We start from the raw sequence: 21,150 nt of genomic DNA, 5'->3' as shown, positions 1-21,150 counted from the left end.
TTCAACGTAATTGCGTATTATGTGACGTCACGAACGCGCATCACAGAACAGAGCAAGGCGAACATTTGTGCTTATAAAACTTAAACTTTTTTATTTATTTTTGAAATGACCGATCGTTTCGCTAGATAAGACCCTTATTCATCGTCCGGTATCGTTTAAAGCCCTTTGAAGCTGCACTGAAACTGTCATTTGGACCTTGAACCGTTTGGGTCCCATTGGAATCCATAATATGGGGGAAAATCCTGGAATGTTTTCATCAAAAACCTTAATTTCTTTTCGACTGAAGAAAGAAAGACATGGACATCTTGGATGACATGGGGGTGAGTAAATTATCAGCAAAAGTTTTTTTTTAAAGTGAACTTGTCCTTTAAGTTTGGTTGGCCATCATCTTTTGACTAGCCACTCTTCACCGACAAATGTAGGTTCCTTTTTAAAGATAAAAAGTGTCTTCAATAAAGATGTTGACTTAAATATTTAATTGTAAATATTTAATCACAAAACAAATAGGCCTACATGAACGAACGTTCACATTATCTGCCTGTCTAGCTGGAAACGTCTGGTTTAAAAATATTTTCAATTTTGAATAACAAAAGCAACAGCATAAGCTGGAAGCGAAATGTAGAAAAACCTAAGAGAAATTTTGTTCAATAAATTGTCAATAAATTTCATGTTCATGAATTTAGGCCTATAAAAACTTCCGGCCTTCTGTAAATTCAAATTTAAATCACACTTACATATAGTATAAAAAAGCGAAAGAATTCATATTTTATTCCCCCAATTAGTTGTAATCGAGAAAGTATCAAAACTTACTTACAGTCTTGTCCATTAAAAAGTGAATTTATAAGTATATAAAAAAAACTTTTTTTTTCTGTCCTTTATGCTTGTGGCCTGTCAGCGCGCGTCACCAAAATTCTCAAAATCTCTCGCTGGTATGGATTGTGGATGAAATATAAATAAATGACCGAAAATATTAAACTTGGTTGGTGCTTAATTAAAATTCGGGGACACACATGCATCAAATCCAATGTGCAACGTTTTTGTTATCTCCGTTTGTATTTTTCTTACTTACTTTCGTTTTCTTCTTCTTCTTGGGTTTTACTGGTGGGTTTGAACCAGCTGAACATGTGTTTACCGCCACCTACTGGAGTGTTAATATTCTACAACATATCGTTATAAATCCTGCAAGACGAACAAATACATACTATAAGTAAAATATACCGTATACTACAAAATATTTAGTAAAAATAAAAAATTTAAAATTATATAATCTAAAGCTTCCTGTCCAACTGATTTTGGTTCCATCATTACTTTGCCTGGCTGATGGTCATATACTCTTCACATGTGATGAATTCAAACTGCAGATTAGTTTTACATTATATCAGAAGACTGGAGCAGCATTACATCCTAAATCAATAAACACTATAATTATATCAGATTTGATTTCCTTATGCTAATGTGTTTATGATAAAAATCAAATGTGCACACCGGACATGTGTCCAAAGCTGTCCTGAATCAAATCCCAGTCTCATCCCTATTTACTGTCTGCACATTTTCGTTCAAAAATAAAGATAAAAGCACATAAATAAAGTCATATATAAAAGTGAAGTAATATTTGTATTCAATTTGGTTGCACATTTTAAACACAACATGCTTTTCTATAAAGAGGAAAAAGATTTTACTTTTCTAACAATTAAAAGTCTAATACTGATAGTGTGGACATTCCCATTTAAATTGTTTTCTCTCCATCATTTGACAATAGTGTGGCTTTTCCATGTTAATAACAACTCTTTGATTTGACAATGATTACATAAAGTGATATGAGAATGGGTTATTAAACTTTTTTTTAAGCTTCAAGTCTACATATGGCTAGTGAACTAATGAATCTTTCAAACAAATAAAAAAATCTTGTTTTTAAGATGTACTGTATATAATGTATAGAAATGTAAACTGACATTTTGGTATGAAAAATTTATAAAATAAATTGTTCATCTAAGAAACAATGATTTAACTTACAATTTAGACAGTATACTGTTTGTATAATTCATTTGTTATATGTGTGTGCTAAATTTTGATTTGCTAAATCAGATTTAAGATCAGCAACATATACTTCAACATATACTTCATTATGTTGGTTTAATCACAATTTCATCAGTATTTTTGTAGGCTTTTTATTGAAGAGCCAGATTTCTGCTAACAGGACCCATCTATGATCTGAGCAGCCTCTTCTTCTTTCTTAATTCCACCTGTAAGAAATCATAATTTACATGTTTCTGTTAATGCTGAATGGTCACTGAACAAAATAAACCTTTAAAAAACTATTTTTGTCCTGTCTTTTCTCAATCTACACCTGTATTACCAGTAGTTCCCAGTTACTGTCTGTCATGATAATTTTAATGCTTTTGATTTTCTCTTGGTTACTGAAAAAGTTTGTGAAACCAGTTCAACATTTGTGAATTTTGTGAGGGGGAGGGGGAGGGGATACACCGCTCTACAGTCATTTGAAAGTGATTGCAGTACCAGTTTTGGCCACAATCTTACATACAGCTCCTTTAAATAGGCCAAGATTTACATATTGAAATGTAATAATTTTTGACTCTATTAAGAAGGTTATTAGGAAGTAGCTGATGACCATACATTTTTGAATAAAATTTAAAAATGAAATGAAATGAACTAAAATGAACTAAAATCCTCGATCACCCTCCTCATGCATGCAGCAGTAAGAAGAAAAAAGAGATATGTTTTCATGTTTAGTCACTAGGGGGCGCACCAGGAGCATTAACTGTGAGAAGACCAGAGTAAAATCTGAGGTCTGAAGTTAAAAAAAACTCCTTAGATTCTCTCTAAATACACATTTACATTAAACTGTGCACAGAACATGAAGGTCAGTTTATGTCTGCTGAGATACTGTCAAACATCTACAGGATGTGGTCTACTGGAACTCAGTTACAAAAAAAACAAAACAAATGAGAAATGAAAATAACAACACAAAGCTATTTTTGTGAGTGGAGGAGTTCAAGTATCTTGGGTTCAAGTATCTTAAATTACATTCAATGAGTTCAGTATCTTTATCATAAAACATGAACTCCAAACATAATTGCTGGACAGTTTTGTTTGGACTATTGGAATTTTAAAAGTGATAAAAAGTTAAATGAAGCATAAGAAAGAACCGAAAAAATAGTGACCAATCACAAATTTTTTTTTTTTTTTTTTTCTGAAGTCTGAGCTTATAAACGCCTTCTTCTGCTAACACGGTATGACTTCCCATCAAAACAGTTTTTATGCTGGAATAAAAACAGTTAAATAAGGGTTTTTTTACTCTTGCAAGAAACATCATGTTTCCACTGAATACTTTAGACACTCTCAGCTCAGTTTCTGAGTTAAAGTGAAACTGCTGTGGTCTGAGTTTATTTCAGGTTAGTTTAGTGGAAGAGTGACCCAAATGAATGTGGTTTCTGTTGAGTGGACAAACGTCTTGCTCCTGTTTACTATTGCATGTAGTTGACTGATGGGGAAAATACATTATTTGTAAGTCAGATTTCTACTCTACACAAAAGATTCACTGTAAAATAAAGTGAATTCCTCAACAGTGGTATTTGTCAAACCCATCATGCATCATTCAAGAACCTCTCTATTTTATCTAGAACAGATTAACAGATGATCAGATTAAACCAAACATCGACTGCAACACTCTGATCAGAAGAGTTTTTGAGACAATCACTTAAACCTATGGTCACCTTGACCTGGTCAATACTCGCTGACTAATTCATACAACTTTAATAATTTTGCAACTGTTTAATTGATTTTGTTCCCATACGAACAGTGAGGATCAATAGAATATAATATTATAAATCTAAATTGAATAATGCACATTAAGAAAAATACATCAGGCAGGCCAATAAATGGGGTTTAGCACACTCGAAAGCTCAGCCTCACTCTTGACAGCTTGAGAATCTTTGAGTTCATTTTTAAAAAACAATACACACAGGCTTTTGGTTAATATATGATTCTGTTTATGATTTCTTATGTAAAAAAAAGTCAGACGGCTACACTATAAAATAATAAAATATTAGCAAATTAAACATTGGTTGAAAAACAAATTGCTTCAGAATATAGTCCTACAGATGTCTTTGAATGGTCGTTGATATAAAAACATGCCGAATTGTTTGTGGTGTGTTTGTTAGTCATGCATTAAATAACAGACAAACTGCAATAAACAAGCTTAATTCTTACCGGTATGTACAGAGCATTTCATGTAAACTAAACAACGAGAACCTAAAATGTAGTATTTTCACTTAAAAGCACAAATGATCAGATTTTAGATACAGCTAAATCAGTGGTGTCCAATCCTGTTCCAGATCAAACAGAGTTTTCTTCCTACAGAGTTCAGCTCCAACCCTGATCAAACACACATGAAGCAGTTCATGAAGATCTTCAGGAGCACTTGATCATTACAGACGTGTGTGCGTGTGCATGCGTGTGTGCGTGTGTGTTGGACCAGAGCTGGAACTGAACTGGTAGGTATAGGTCTCCAGGAACCAGATTGGGAAGCGCTGATCTAAATAGTCAGTCAACATGTCGGTGGATGGAAGTCGACTATTCTGGCTAGATGAGACACAGGTCAATAGATCTGTGACCACTTTCTGTACATATATGTAATTACAGCTGAATGCAAACTTTATTTACCATGTCAATTTTTTTATCCAACTTTTACACAGAAGATCAATGACAGGGTTGTCAGGTCTGTGTAACAAAACCAGCCCAAACATCAATCAATAATAGCCAATAAAAAGTAAATAAAAGTCCACTGGCCCTATAAAAATATCAAAACTCAACATATAGGCTACCACTCCCATAACTAAAATACAGTTACAGTCACTGTTAAGCTTTGTACACAATTTCAACTTAATCACTAGTAGTTATCATAAACATTCTGTTTTTATAAATAAGCTTATAAATAATACTGCCCATTGAACTAGATTTCCGAAAGCACATACGGACTAACCTATCTAAAAACTCTCATTAGTTGAACAGATGCATACGTCACCGTGTTGCAGCCAGGACTAATTCACGCCCACAGGTGCGCACACAATAATGTGTGTGTGTGTGTGTGTGTGTGTGTGTGTGTGTGTGTGTGTGTGTGTGTGTGTGTGTGTGTGTGTGTGTGTGTGTGTGTGTGTGTGTGTGTGTGTGTGTGTGTGTGTGTGTGTGTGTGTGTGTGTATAGAAGCCTGGGCCGCCGCTGGAAACGCTGTCAGATTGCATTATTGTGTGTGTGCGGCGCACTGAAATAGCACTTCCGTCAGCTCTTTGTAATAATACTAATCTGCAATTTAGACACTGAAAAGCCTAAATATGTTTATCAACATACATGACAAGCAACTTTCTGAATCACTGTATGGTCATCTGAGATTTCACGTATTATAACCTTCTTCACTGATACTGCAGTTTGAAAGTCTAGAACAAGAATGAACATCAGAAAATGAAAATGTAACATTTAAATGATTAATCAGTTATTCTTGAATTTACCTGAATATTAAATCATAAAAGAAACTGAATTTTACACAAATTAATTCAAACATATTTTCAAACAAAAACTCTTGACTGAATATGGAGTCAAACAAAAGGCCCAGAGACCTAAATGCTAGACATCAACTCACTTGAGTCCATCAGAGAGCAGCTTCACTCCCAAATCCTTCAGATTATTATTGCTCAGGTCAAGATCTTTCAGACTGCTGGAGTCTGAACTGAGAACTGAAGCCAGAGCTAAACAGCTTTCCTCTGTTACTGCACACTGGCTGAGTCTGGAAATAAATAGCTTGTCAATGTATACACATTGTAAGAAAAACAAAAAAACAAATGCAAAATGGACGAGTCATATGAACGTACAGTCTGGACCACAAATTGCTTCTTGATGAGTATATTAGTATATTACTAACTTAATAGATAGTATTGCAATACATTATTTAACACCCATTTAAAAAATAATCTCACAAACAAGTCAAATACCTCAGTAGCAGAAGGAAACAGATTTCCCTTGATGAGGTTCGTCAGAAGAACATCCAGGGAGGCTGGTGAAGATACATCACGCCAAGTCTCATTGCCCTCAAAGTTTAGAGGAAGTCGGCATTCGTCCAATCCATCAAGGATGAACAAGACTTTAAATTTATCATTTCTTGCAAGATTCAGTCCTTTTATCTCTGGGAAAAACTGACTTATAAGGCTCATCAAACTTTGTTCTTCTTCCTTTAAGTTCATCTCTCTGAATGGAAGAGGAAATATGAAAGTAATATCTTGATTTTCTTTTCCTTCAGCCCAATCCACAATAAACTTTTGCACAAAGACAGATTTTCCAATGCCAGCAACTCCTTTTGTCAGTACAGTTCTGATCTCCTTGTGTTGTTCAGGTGCTTCAAACAAATTTGTGCATTGAACTGGTATCTCTTGTGAGTCTGCACTCCTGAAAGCAACCTTAATCTGTCTGACCTCATGTTCAGTATTGACCTGTTCTCTACAACCCTGAGTGATATAGAGATCTGTGTAGATGTTATTCAGAAGTGTGGAGTCACCATGCTTTGCAATTCCTTCAAACACACATTGATACTTCCTCTTCAGGTTACCATTTAGCTGTCCCTGATGAATGAGGACAAGCTCATCTAAATACACAAACAGGAACAAAAACACAAAGGGATTTACCCTTTTTTCTCTTAAAAATATAAGAGTGACAATATGTCAGATTATGTCATGAGCATCTTACCTTCTAGAGACTCTGCAAGGTCATCGTGCTTCATATCTCTCAGGAAGTAGAGCGTGATATCAAGAGCTGATTCTTTGATACTACACATGCCCTCATTGAAGTCCTGCACAAAGTATTGTGTGTTCTCCTTTTGTAATATTATCTTAAACTTTTCCAGCTCATTTTTCAGAAATACGATTAATTTGTTCTCAAGATCCGAAAAGTATGTAAAAAAAAGAAGTAGAAAAATTTAAACATATGCTCATGCTTATTAATATAAACATTAGACAATCAGCAAATACATTAATGAAGTTGTGCTTGTGAGACATTTAACTACAAATGAATAGAACATAAAATAGACAAAACTAGTTAATTTTTAATAATAATAGTCTTTTTATTTGATACATTTGTGAGATTAAAAACACAACATAATATATCATTTTTGGTGTTCTAAAATGAAAGCTGCTCAAAACCAATATTAAATATGAATAAACAGTATAGGATAGAAAGAATAGAAATAGAGATTTTTAGAACATCGCATGAAATAAAAACTATTGAAGTAAAAATTATTATAAATATCTTTATTAACACTCTGGGGTCGACGAACGTGCCAACGGATTTTGGTGGATTTTTTCCACATAGCAGCAAAATCAACTTAAAATACTCAATAATTTTTTGTCATATAGAAATAAGTAATACATCATTCAAAACTGATCAGGGTCTACTTTTATCTGTGTACAGACTGTACACTCAAAATAACAACTAAACTCTGTGCTTTTGTAAAGTAAAGAAAACAAACAAACAGCTATGTGAGTTAAAGTCATTTACGATGTGCATTTGAAAAGCAAAATGCAGCAAACATTACATGTTTTTACTCTATACTCACTTCATAACGTCAGTCGAGTGTTTGAAATAACTTCCATTTGGAATCTGAAGTGGCTTATAATGAGGTAGACAATATATTATTTTGTATTCTATACGTAATTAATGCTATGTCGATTAGCATTGCATTATAAATATACTTTATTCTTGTGAAAATACCCGAGATGGCTTGAAGTGTACAGATAAACCATACATTGTCGCAGTTGTGGGTTTATTGTCAGATTTACTGCCAAAGCATTTCTATATTTTTATTCAGCTACAACAATAACTGCATTAGAGGTTTCCTGGAGACCTTACGTCTGTGAGACTTATTAGGACTTTCTGCGCGAATGTGCCCTTCGGCTTTCAGTATGAATGAAACATACATAACGTGTTTTTAGTGATTAATAATGTTCATACCACCCTATTTTGTGTAAAAAAATTAAATATATATATATATATATTTTTTTAAGTAAACATATGATAATCCATGTAATTTTCTATACTGAAGTGTTCCTTTTTAATTTATTGTTATAGTATTTCCCATAAATTAAAAGTTTTTTGTAAAGTAAATTTTAATTACAATATTATTATATTTATTCTTAAAGGAGAACTCCGGTCAATTTTACGCACATACCTGTATTTACTTCCTGTTTTCGGTCGAAGTCCACAGTAGTCGATTGTCGAGTTGCTTAGTTACCTATGATCACGCGCGTGAACTCGAGAATCGACTACTGTGGACCGAAAACAGGAATTAAATACAGGTATGTGCACTGGCTGAATTAACATCACTTTTATTAATATCTTTCACATCTACTGCAGTCAGATTCACCCGTGTTCACTCTGAAGGAATCACTCACATGACCTGTGCACTTGTAATGACACATCAAGGATGTTAAGAGGCTAAAAGCAGGTTTAAAACTTGCCCCATTGAAGTCAACAGGGTGCAAATTTTAAAAAGAGGATAACACGGTGTAGGCAACACCGATTTTTGTCGTTGTTCTCTGTATTGACAGCACTCCAAATTTACAAAAAAATTAGCTCAATGTTAAAATTGACCGGAGTTCTCCTTTAAATAATGTATTTTTAATTTAATAATGAAATTGTGTTATTACTACAGTAATAATTAAAATTTGTTATATTTTTAGTCAGTACTAACAATAATAGAAATCATAATAATCATTATTAGTCATACCGATCTATAAGCACCAATTTTTTGGGCCAAATTGTGCATCCCTAAAGTAGGCACAACAAACCTGGTGTTCTTTGTCATTTTTTTTTTTTTTTTTTATGTTAAATTGCAAATCGCAATTTTAACCAGAAAGGTCGCAATTAGATTTCCTCCCTAAATCGTGCATACATCAAAATGTTCCCAGGTTTTTACAGGGACCAGATGCCACTGGTGAGTCCTGCAGACTCAAACTTTCAAACAAGTCTCTTTAAACTGTTTTACTCAGATGACATGGTAAAAGACAGGGATGTTGAACAGAACTGTTTCAGGAATAGCACAAAGGTCTGTTACTGTTCAAGTCTCTGTGTTTAGATCAGTCTGTTGAATAACGTGACAGACCAATATTCATGATGATTCACAGCTCCGAGCTTTCAGCTTTTGTGACACAAAATATATCTTAAAAATATTAAATCAATATATTGTTTTTTGGTGAATGAGGTCGCAGGATTTTCACATCGTTTTGAAGGAAACATTCTAGGCTACAAAATCTAGTTCCCAAAAGTTTTGTGAACAAATATTTAGTATGGGTTTTAAGGCCTTATTTCAGTGATTTTTTTTTCTCCCCCAAACCCAGCGTACACTTCATTTTCTCAAAATTACTAACTTTTATGTACATGCTGCTCACACTTTATTGTAGCAGAGTTTCTGTTAACAGTGTAATCAGACTTTAGCCATTAAATTATTAATAGTAACAGAAATAAGCATTAATATGGCAGGGCATGTCAAAACACCAGAAAACACCTCAGACCCCAGAGGGTTAAAAAAGAAATGTTAATTAGCAATATATATATATATATATATATATATATATATATATATATATATATATATATATATATATATATATATCAAATAGACAATTTGACAGTTTTTCAATAACATATTCATATTTGTTATAATCTAAATATAAAAAAAAAAAATTATGAAATTCTTTCCTACCTGGAAGATCCAGAGGCGATTTTCACTGAACTCCTTACGGAGGCGGTACTTCTGGAATTCTGAGTTTGATTTCTCATATTGAACCCTGTTAGCAAAATAAATTTGGCCAGTGTTTGCAGTAAATTAAAATACAATGCTGTGTTTCCAGAAAACATTTTAATATATCCAAAGCAATCTGAGGATAAAAGTACTTTGTGAACAAATATGTGGTGCATAGAAGCAGCTTCATACGCAATACAAGACTATTCTTGAGATTAACATTAATAGTGGGATTTTTTTTTTTGTTGGGGTGTAAGCAATTATTATTTTGTAACTCAACATGAAGGCAAGCATAAATGTGCTTAATCATTTCACCTTGACGAAAGTGCAACACATCAGTGTCATCAAAAACATTTAGCTACACACATTTCCTCTTCAGCCTGCTAATGCTAACTGGGTCTAAAGTACTTTAACTTAAATTTTTGTTCTGATTGCAAGGCACTAATTTTACATTAAAGAAATGTTCAATAGGATTAATATTTTCATCTTTATATGGGCCACTGAACACGGTCAAACTTGATTCAGAAGATGAAATCACATATCACATTTAAAAAGCAGGGATGAAAACTCATCAAGGGTGAAAAAGGTGATCAAGATGTGAACCATTCTATTAAGATTCTGTCATTTTCAGTGCGATTAGCTTTTGCCCACTTTCGCAAGCGACATAAATAGGCTACTGTAACATGCATTCCATTTAATTACACAAGTAACATACAGTAAGTCCATTTTAGCCAAATGTCTACACCGTTGTCTCGTGACTTATGTCTCATGACCCACAGATCCAAAATCAAATTGTTTAATTATATTGAGGTTATGACAGTATTAGCCTTGCTTGTATTAAAGACAATGGAATCATATGCTATTACATTAACATTAACTTTAGTAGTTTAGAGTGATGAGGTCAACTGGCATTGGCATGGAAGCTTATTAATGTTGTAAATTAAACAGTGCAAGGTAAACTGTGGTCTCTTGTGTTTCTACCTGTTGAGAAGAAAAGATGCCAGTTCCACATCACTCTTCAATCCCTTCTGTGCTTTTAGAGTTTGCCATCGTGTAAATTCTGCTCCAATATTTACTGTAGTCTTCTGCTCTTTGTAACTAAATCACACATAAAAAAAGACATATGGAATCTATCAGGAACACAGTTGTCTTTATCATTTGGGTCAAACCATCATCAAACCAGAAGGTTATTATTACCCAGCATTCATCAATACAGAAACAGAGTTGGTGGGAAATCCAGTTTTATATCCAGTCAATTAATTACTTTCTAACACAGTTTATGTGTGACCAGCAACAAGAAATGCATGAAATACCTTTTGGTAGATGATGGTGTTTCCTCACTGAAGTTTGGTGCTTCACCTTTTGACCAGTCACTCTTCTCAGACACAGATCTAAATATACGTGAGCCTGATCTTTGACTAATGACAGAAAGAGCAGAGAAAAGCATTATTTTACGGCAGGAGGTTCTTCAGTCTTTGCTCTCATTGAGGTTTGCTCTCATTGAGTTAGAAGCACGAGTATTTATGGCATGCAGAAACAATCATAGGAACAATTAAAGCCGTGCAACATCATGGAAATAAACAACTATGACCCACAAAAGTGTCTCTCAACTACTGTAATGTCACAGTTTGAAGTGTCTGTTATAGGAAAGCGCCACTGTGCTGTCATAAATAAATGAGCACAGTCTTCTCACAGGATAACACCATGTCTTAACAAGACTTGACGCGACATCACGGCTGAAACAAGAACATACATGTACGGATGATGAGCTTTGTTAAATGTTAAGAGGGTTTAATGTAAACGCCAGAAGTTCTCCGTGTGCGTTTTACAGTATTCCTGTTAACAATTAATTATTTACTTGATTGTTTCTTTTAATGGAAATCAATTATTCATCAATTGTTTTTGAAAATGTACAAACCTATCCCAAAATGTTTAAAAAAAAATTCAGATACTAAAACTATCCTCTATGATGCGCAAAACAATCTCAGAAAAAATGTAGTTTAACATTGAATGACCTTTTAAAGAGAAGCTTATCTTGTTCTTTGATTGTTTTATTTATTACGTTTTATCACAGTTAACACAAATCTACAATATAAAACACATGAAATACCTTTTGGTAGATGATGTTTTTTTCTCACTTAATTCTGGTATTGGGCCGCCATCTTTCGATTGGTCACTCTTCACAGACACAAAGCTGAAAACATGTGAGCCTCTTCTTTCACTAGTAATGACACAAAGAGAGAAAGAAAATATATACAGGTGATTTGTGGTTTATAGGTGATAACTCTTTATTATTCAGTGAAGTTCTATTACATACACCACAGAAGAGAAATGAGGTAACACAACAACACTAATCTAAAACACATGAAATACCTTTTGGTTGGTGATGGGCGTTTTCTCACTGAGTTCTGGTGGTACATCTCTTGAATGGTCACTCTTCACAGACACTGAAACATGTGAGCCTGATATTACACTAATGACACAAAGAACAGAGAGAGAGAGAGAGAGAGAGAGAGAGAGAGAGAGAGAGAGAGAGAGAGAGAGAGAGAGAGAGAGAGAGAGAGAGAGAGAGAGAGAGAGAGAGAGAGAGAGAGAGAGAGAGAGAGAGAGAGAGAGAGAGAGAGAGAGAGAGAGAAACAAGAGTCTTAATATGAAGACATTTAGCACTGTACATGGTTTCTGCAGTTTAACAAAACCTGTCCTGTCTGAGACTAAAATCTGACCAGGCCTGCTACAATGGAATCATGGTTAAAATAACAGCCAAGAAAAGCACTGGTTCCTCACCCTGAACAATTTACAATACATGCATGTTTTTATTTGTTCAATACTTAATAACCCATGTATGTAAAAAAAAAAAAATAAAAACAATAAAAAAAAAGCTTTTAGGCAGTTCTATATTTATATTTGCAAATGTAAAAAAACACAGCAAGTATAAAACACTCCTTGTTAAAAAGGTTTTGTTGATTAAAACGTGTTTAAAGTTAAAAAGTGTTCAAAATGCTTAATTGAAAACTGCCTTACCTCTGTTTCTCTAGGAGATTCACTTCAGAGAGAGAATCCTTTCCTCGCTCCTCTGACATTACTGTAAAGCTGCCAGTGCAAACAGCAAAGCATTGATTTGTGACAAAAATCCGCCACTCTGTTATGACCTGGAAATTACAATAATGTTACTAAGATCAATAACATGGTAGTTGTTCAAGAAAAAAAAGACGTAAAGTAAAATTAAAAATACTTTCTATTCAGCATAATCACAGCCTAAAAAAAGAGGGGAAATGGGGAAATCCTTCAAAAACATATATGTTGTCAAAAGTTTTCATTTCTTGCAGCTGCTTGGTCTGTTCAATAACTCTGGAATAAGAACAAGCCTTCTAACTTCTAATTTGAATAATACATGCTTTGCCATTCTAAGTCCACAAGACTGCAAGAGTACGTGAAGTGTGCTAATCTATCTTTTTTTTCTTTTCATTGTACACTGTGATAAAAGTAAATCATAAGAATTCCTTTAGCACTGAAACTTATGTTGGTATACAACATGCTTATAATGCAATTTCAGCATTTAGGCCTACAGTGTAAAAATGCATGTTAAACGCACACTAACGCACAGATTACACTGAATAATGAATTTGTATCATTCACAGTTTATTAGCTTTATGTGTTGTAGGCCTATTTTTGATGCAGAGGAGCAAAGGCTCTACTCAAAACCCCTCCCGAACATCCGAGCTTCGCACCCTGTTTTGTTTTCTTCTTTTCTTCGCAAACCCTAGATTGCCTTGAAGTCACGGCTATTTGGAACAATATCTTCTACATACAACATTTTGATATGTTACATGCACCTTTACACAGGCAGCAAACATAACACTAATACAACAACGCGGTAAAGAGTTAAACAGGGAACAAACAGTAAAGCGTCTCGTATTCATGCTTGTAGGAACTTTCATACTGTAGGGTACAGAAATAATTTCAAAAATAAGTTCATTATCACAAAACAACCTAAATGCACGCATGGGCCTTTAAGGCTTAAAATGAAAAGCGTGTAACTTGGATAAATGAAGAGTTCAGATGCAAAAGCCTCTAAATGCCATTTGAAATTTTCTTATAGAATGATCATTTTTATCAAGCTTGTATATTTAAGTTCAGTAATTTCACTTTAATGATAATTAATAGATAATCTTCATTGCCATTTAAGTGAAATTATTGATTTTAAAGGTATAGCGGAGGATCTTTCCAAATTTTAGATAAGACCCGCCCTCTCCACTTTTTGAAAAGTTTGATTGATTCACCAGAATGATTGACAATTAGGAGGACCAATAAGGTAAAAAGGTTTTCAAGCAGTACTTCATCCAATTAATAATTTGTTTTTCAATTCAGTTTACCATTATTTGTTTTATTTTTCAAATAATATTTTTTTCGTTCAAAACATAGTTAAATATAAATATTTTTCATTAAGAGCTCAAATAAGAAATATTTGTTTCGACGAATGTACAATTTCAAGGTTACACACAGGATTGCGCATGGGTATTAAACACAAATCTTCTCGACGACAACAGAGAATGTCTAATAGGAAGAGAATTGGCACTCTCTGCTTACTTCCGGTTTCTGGACTGGCTGCAGTAACACGTCTCTGTCCATGCGGGGGCGCTCGCAGGCGAGTGCAGAATGAATGGAGGTCTATGGCGAAAACCCCTCAAAATCCACTTTTCTCAGGATATAATTTTTTGTCTAGTAATTTGAATGTTGTATTCGAAAGGAGATGCAAAGAAATTACACATTGCTGGGTGTTAGATTTTTTAGAGTCACTTATTTGGTTTAAAAAGTCTTTTAAAATGTCAATGACGTCAGAATGCTGACGTCATTAGCAGAATGCTAGCGTGTTATGGGCAACAACAACTCAAACTGTAAGAAATCGAAAAGAAATAAGTACTCGTTCATTCAACTTTCGACCTATAACCAATGTTGAACTTGCAAAACCTGAGATTTCTCAACGGCAATCGGGTGAAAGAGACACATTTAGCCGTCTAGCCCCATAGACTCCCATTCAGTCTGCACTCGCCCGCGATCACCTCCAGTGGAATTCTAATGGAACTGCAACCAAGATCGATACAATGACACTTGTCGGTACACGATCCGTTCCACCTGCACGATCCGTTTCACGCATGCGTAGTAGACGCAGTAGAAAACGCACATGCGCAAATGATAATTCTGTTTTGCGACGATTTACGACACTGCACGATCTGTTCCACGTAGTTCTTTCTTCATGTAAACTGCAGATTGTTTAGGCAGAAATGCATATTATGTTCCTTATTGTCTTCTGTAAACAACATTGAAGGGATCATTTTCCTCATTTAGATTATATAGACCCATACCATACTAATACAAAATTACTCAACTTAAAAGTTAACTAATATTAGCAGCTTTTAATAATAAAAAAACGACACAAACCGTCTTTGACAATACTACTGACCTCAGACCAAAACACGGCAAGTTAAGCCTAATACCATACAGCAGTGAATCGCAAAGGAGAGTAGCCTATGGAGGAAACTGATCATGTATGTTAATGTAACAACTCACAACTCCTTTATTATTTTTGGATTGGCAACCACGTAAACACATCGTAATGCATAGCGTAAGCTACATTTAAAAGCATCAAAATAGACCCGCTGTGAAATGTTAAACACAATACAACGTTACACAAATATGCCGCAAGTTGTGCCATCGCATGCGTGGTTCCGATAGTGTAGGAAAACCGTGACGTTTTCTACTACGTAATTACGCGCATGCGTGTACGGATCGTGCAGGTGGAACGGATCGTGTACCGACAGGGCTAATAGGAAGTGCCAAGGCTCTCCGTAGACGGGCTCTGACGACAACGACCACGTCAGCAGACCGCTGTAACCGCTCTTCTAAGTGCCGTGGATCACTTTGCTGCTCCAGAGAGAATCAGATTTCATCGCGGATAAACTGAAGTAAGTGAAACAAACAACCATTTAAATGTGCTGCTGTATATTTAGAAGCCTGTACAAGACATGTTGCTCTGCCGAATTTATCTGTTAGATATCGTTATGTAACTTACGTTAGTTTAAAAATGTGTTAGCTAGCTTAGTTTACACTAGGCAAGTTAATGTGTCGACGTTAATCAATTCCTGACCGATTGCAAAAGGGAACATATAGCCTACGTTTACCCCTGGCTTATTTTGATTTTACAATGGTAATTAACGTGAACGTTTAATCATTAAACATAACGTTATCTCAATGCAGCGTCATAAAAACCGACGTTCTCTGGTTAAAACCGTAGAAACCTGATCAACTAAGGAGCTAAAGTTAACTTACATGTAAAAGGACTGACGTTCACTTGTGATTAATGGTAACGTTATCTAACACGTATGACTGTCGACCCTCACAATGGTCATTTATTTATGGATTGTATGCATAGAAGTATAATGCTGCATTGGCGCCAATCGGTTGATGTCGGTTGGTTTTCAAAAAAGTGTAGTAGCAGCTACTAGCCAGAGGACTCTGGGGGGCAGACATTTTTTCGTGGCGTTAGTAATAGGATTGACACACTATTGAATCATATATTATAATGATTATTATATCAACTGATAACGTATATTGTGCTAAAGTTTGTTGACCATAATGTACCCTCATGCCAAATTTGTACTATCTTGATGCAGGATACTGACACCGATACAAAGAGCACTGAAATATCTCATCCTTTATATGGGAGAAACAGTGGAGGACCTCATCAAAGATTTCCTGGTAAGGCCAGATTACTTTAGAGATGTGAAAATGCTAGATATGGCTGTCCACTTAAAATTAGCCATCAGACTATGTTCAGATATATGTCTGATAACAGTCTGAAGGCTAATTTCAAATATAGAAACAATTACTTTCAGCTAAAATCAGAGTCCCATGTGCTGGAAAGTTTGTGCAACTTATATTTATATGTCAACAACAAATTGGAGTAAATTTTATAATTAGTTAGAAGTATTAGTATTATGTAAACTAATTTGGGGGGAAACCCAAGCTGTATTGATTCCTTATTCTTTTTTTCTTTTTCTTGTCTCCTTCCTAAATTCTTTTCCAGGTGTTGGAGAAGGAAGAGGCTGAAAAAACTCTTCAGCAGAAACCATGGAAATCTTTGTCATCAGAGATGCACAAGCTGTATACCCACAAACATTGGAATCATACTTGAGGGTCAAGAGGTTCTGAGGGACTTGCTGTCTGTCGCAAATGTTGAAAAAGTTGAAAATCTGACACGAAATTGTGGATGTGTTGAAGTAATGTATATAATAATTTAATAAATATCGATTTAATGAAAATTATGTGTCTTTTTTATTTGATTTTGGACAAGATTAATTAATGTTCCTTAATGGGAAATATGTTTTATTGAATCCATATCTTTTTGTTTGTTTAAAATAAATAATTTCTATTAACTTGTATTTTTAAAAATGAGAAATAATTGTATTGTTAAATCAATATCTATTTAATTGGAGAAAACAAATAATTTCTAATACATATTTATTAAATGAGAATTTTTGTTTTGATTAAATCTATATATTTTTGTTTAGATCAAAAATAGGATTTAAATTAATTGATATTTTTCAACAAGAAAAATATGCTTTGTGCCAAGTTTTATAAAATAGTTTTCATAGACATAGAAAATATTGGTAAGGGCAAGTTATTTATTTTTCATTGGCTCAAGTTATAAAATATAGATGTGAACCATTACCCTAAAATTTTTTAATTGGATGAATGAAAATATTTTTTCAGTGCACCAGGAAGTAAAACATCCTCCGCTATACCTTTAAGTATACGAGCTTGATAAAAATGATCATTCTATAAGAAAATTTCAAATGGCATTTAGAGGCTTTTGCATCTGAACTCTTCAAATGTAGGCTGATAGTGGAAGATCAAATTAATGGAAGCCCACAGTAGCTAATTGATCTCAGAAGCCTACACACACTAAATGACGCACATGCAACAACAACAACTCAACACTGCGGCTTTGCATTCAGAGTTTGAGATCATCTGGTCTATCCCAAATGTCAAGCTATACGCCCATGCCTATGGCATTAAATTCTTCCAGAACCGCCTCCACAAATACTGGAATATCATTATGGGTGTTAGTCAGAGCATAAGACATTTTGGCAGTCATTCATGTATTCCCTTCAGATGATGTAAACAGCTGAAAAAGTATTACGTTCCCATGCAATGACTTTTAGGTCATTGTGGCGGAATCTCTATTACAGGAGTAGGGGTGAGCTGTAACACACATGGTTTAGAACTTTCCACACATGCCAGCATGACGAAACTTAGTGTATTTAGCCTGCTATTTGCCATATCAACACTATTGTTATACAGTACACAGAAAAAAATTGTGCCAAATTTAAAAATCTTTGGAAGATATCACTGAACATTTATTTAACCACAGCATAAGTTAATATCTTGCTGAAGCAAATTTTTCATATGTTGTTTATTTAAAATTACACAATCTGATATTATTTTAAGTTTATTTTAAACTTATATCTGTTATTTAACAGTTGAGGCAGTTCTTTAAACCTGATCTAACCAGAAGACACTAGCAGGGTTTAATTCCCGCAGATGGGGCTCATTGAAACACTGCGTTACAATGTGCCCCTATTATGCTGTTCTACTTTTATGAATTCTATTGAGAAACCATGAGAAAAGGTGAATAAAGACTGAGAGTCAATGTTCAGAAATGATTAAGTATTGTTTTGAACTATGGTGTATAGTCCGATGTGTTTGTTGTAAAAATCTGTTTATTTTTAATTATTAAAAAATGCTATTATTTTATATGAAAAAGTTAATAATTGTATTTTATTGAGAACATATTTTAGTTTGTCTTGTATATTTTTTTATTAGATCAGATAATTTTTTTAGTCAAAGTGTTAGGTTGTGCCCCGCTCTCCCCTACTTTTTTGTAATGTGTGTATTAATAACATAATTGGAATAAATTGCAATACTTTACATTCGCCACTGAACGTAGCCAAAGCACAGTCGTGCGCAACAGATTGGTGTGCACTTTAGTGATACAGATGTGCAGAATCTCTACAACGAACTTCACGTCATTGTGCGTTTGATTTGTTTTCTATGGGAGGAAAACGTTTAAAGTGCAATCTAGCAGTAGACTGAAATTCAGTAAAATCTTTCCGTGGCAGGGGCAGCTGCCACCGGCGCCTGTCACTCAACCTGCCACCGCTATATGCGCCTGTCACTCGACCTGCCACCGCTATATGCGCCTGTCACTCGACCTGCCACCGCTATATGTGCCTGTCACTCGACCTGCCACCGATATATGCGCCTGTCACTCGACCTGTCACGGCTATACTCGCATGTCCCGTGACCCGTCACGGCTATTTGCGACTGTCCCGCGACCTGTCACGGGTATACTCGACTGTCCCGCGACCTGTCACTGGTATACTCGCCTGTCCCGCGACCCGTCACGGCTATATGCGACTGTCCCGCGACCTGTCACGGGTATACTCGACTGTCCCGCGACCTGTCACGGGTATACTCGACTGTCCCGCGACCTGTCACGGGTATACTCGACTGTCCCGCGAACTGTCACGGGTATACTCGACTGTCCCGCGACCTGTCACTGGTATACTCGCCTGTCCCGCGAACTGTCACGGGTATATGCGTCTCGCGACCTGTCACGGGTATATGCGGCTGTCCCGCGACCTGTCACGGCTATACTCGCCTGTCCCGCGACCTGTCACGGGTATACTCGACTGTCCCGCGACCTGTCACGGCCAGGGGCTGCGCCAGATATTTTTTAACGCATGTGCTGGGGGTGCTAGATCATTGACAGGGGGAGCTGTAGCCTATATAAATGAGCAAAACTTGCCCACTAAATATTTAATATTCAATTATTTTAATGACCACAATTAAAGTTTTAATTGTATTAAATTGAACAAGCGCAACATTCTGCATTCAATCAAATATAAAATGTATTAATAATAATAATAATGTTATTTCAACATAATATCTCGTTATTCCGACATAATATGTGTGCGTGCAACAAGCGAGATTTTTGTTAATAAACTAGTGCTGCAAATATGAAGTTGACGATCGCCATATTCGTAGTGAACGCGCCAATAGGCCTAGAGAGAAATACACATAATGGATTACATAATCATAGAGGAGCCTTCTTTTCCTTTTGAATTATTTCGTTTAAAGACATTTCAAGCTTTGTGTATTTGATGTATTTCTCATGTCTGTGTGAGGCATAAACTGAGTTTCGTTAAGTTAGGATGAGATGCGCTCCAGTTAACGTGCAATGCAAGTGACCGCGCGGGCGCTTCCATGATTATAGTGTCCGTTATATTTGCTTCTATTACTTATTAAATCCAGGCAATTGGTTGATGAAAAATTGATTAAAATTAAGATACAATTTATACAAAACGAAATTCACTTTAAAGAAAGGCTTTCTACAAAACAAAATTTAATGAAGTCAAAATCATGTCTGACCCGTTCCATGTCTCTCGATTGCGCATATCTTACTCGTGCTGTTCACTTTTCTTAAATCAACATAAATGAAAAAAAAAAAAAAAACTATAATATTTTAACAAATATGAAACTAAATCCGCTTATTTAATGGCTACAACAGTATAGTAGGCATATAGACTCTCTATTTACAAATTGCTGTACATTCATTTAGCCTAATTCTGAATTTTGCACGTCAAGTTGAAAGACATTTGTTCAAATCAAGTTCATGGATAATTGCGTGCATTTATTAATCATTATGATACTAAAATCATAACAAAGTAGGCTATGCTATGTACAAAAATCAGATATGAACGCAACGTTTAATTACACGTTAAGCATTTTCCTCCCATCGAAAACCATTATAAGAACGCTTAATGTGGCTTAATGCAGATTAGAATGTCCCCATTATGTCGAAATAACGATTTATTATGTCAAAATAAGACTTCTTATGTCGAAATAACGAGATATTATTTCTTAAAAATGCGGTTCAGGGCTTCCATAGAATACAGCCAAAATATAATTGCTTCCAGAAATAATTTTTGGGGGTGCTATCGGGGTGCTTTGCTATCGGGGTGCCATCACGGCTATGGTCCCGCGAGTCCGCGACCCGTCACGGCTATGCGCGCCTGTCACTCACGGTTAAATAAAGATGTCTTGGGCTAGTTGTAATTCTACATGTAGCCTACACAATATAGTAGTAGGCTAGGCTTAGCCTAATAATAATTATAATAATACCAATAATAATATTGATAATGATGATAATAAAAATAATAATAATAATAATAATAAATAATAATAATAATAATCATAGGCTATATCAAGCCAACCTCGCATGCTAT

At 35.0% G+C, this 21,150-nt stretch overlaps 2 protein-coding genes and 1 long non-coding RNA gene across 3 annotated transcripts in view; 1 reads left to right on the top strand and 2 right to left on the bottom strand.

Annotated features, from left to right (window-relative positions):
• Window positions 1-21,150, bottom strand: part of LOC309475587 (uncharacterized protein) — a 454,091-nt gene that overhangs the window by 268,340 nt on the left and 164,601 nt on the right. The window contains exon 6 of the mRNA XM_082138405.1: window positions 11,116-11,137. Within this exon, the coding sequence (XP_081994531.1) occupies window positions 11,116-11,137 (22 nt within the window). The remainder of the gene's footprint in view (window positions 1-11,115; window positions 11,138-21,150) is intronic.
• On the bottom strand, window positions 1,596-10,872 carry LOC309475661 (NLR family CARD domain-containing protein 3-like). Its single transcript, XM_082138566.1, has 5 exons — window positions 10,784-10,872; window positions 6,754-6,856; window positions 6,006-6,652; window positions 5,657-5,800; window positions 1,596-2,243 (listed from the first exon to the last, which is right to left on the bottom strand). Exons 2-4 carry the CDS (start codon window positions 6,839-6,841, stop codon window positions 5,714-5,716), a joined length of 822 nt encoding a protein of 273 aa, XP_081994692.1. The 5' UTR covers window positions 6,842-6,856; window positions 10,784-10,872; the 3' UTR covers window positions 1,596-2,243; window positions 5,657-5,713.
• LOC309475717 lies at window positions 15,662-17,068 on the top strand. Its single transcript, XR_014197807.1, has 3 exons — window positions 15,662-15,765; window positions 16,474-16,558; window positions 16,887-17,068. It is a non-coding gene; the product is annotated as an uncharacterized lncRNA (long non-coding RNA).

The sequence above is a fragment of the Leuciscus leuciscus genome (assembly GCF_965113295.1).
Source record: "Leuciscus leuciscus genome assembly, chromosome: 15".
Taxonomy (NCBI): domain Eukaryota; kingdom Metazoa; phylum Chordata; class Actinopteri; order Cypriniformes; family Leuciscidae; genus Leuciscus; species Leuciscus leuciscus.
Note: the sequence above shows the minus strand (reverse complement) of the source record. Positions and strands in the feature narration are given on the sequence as shown.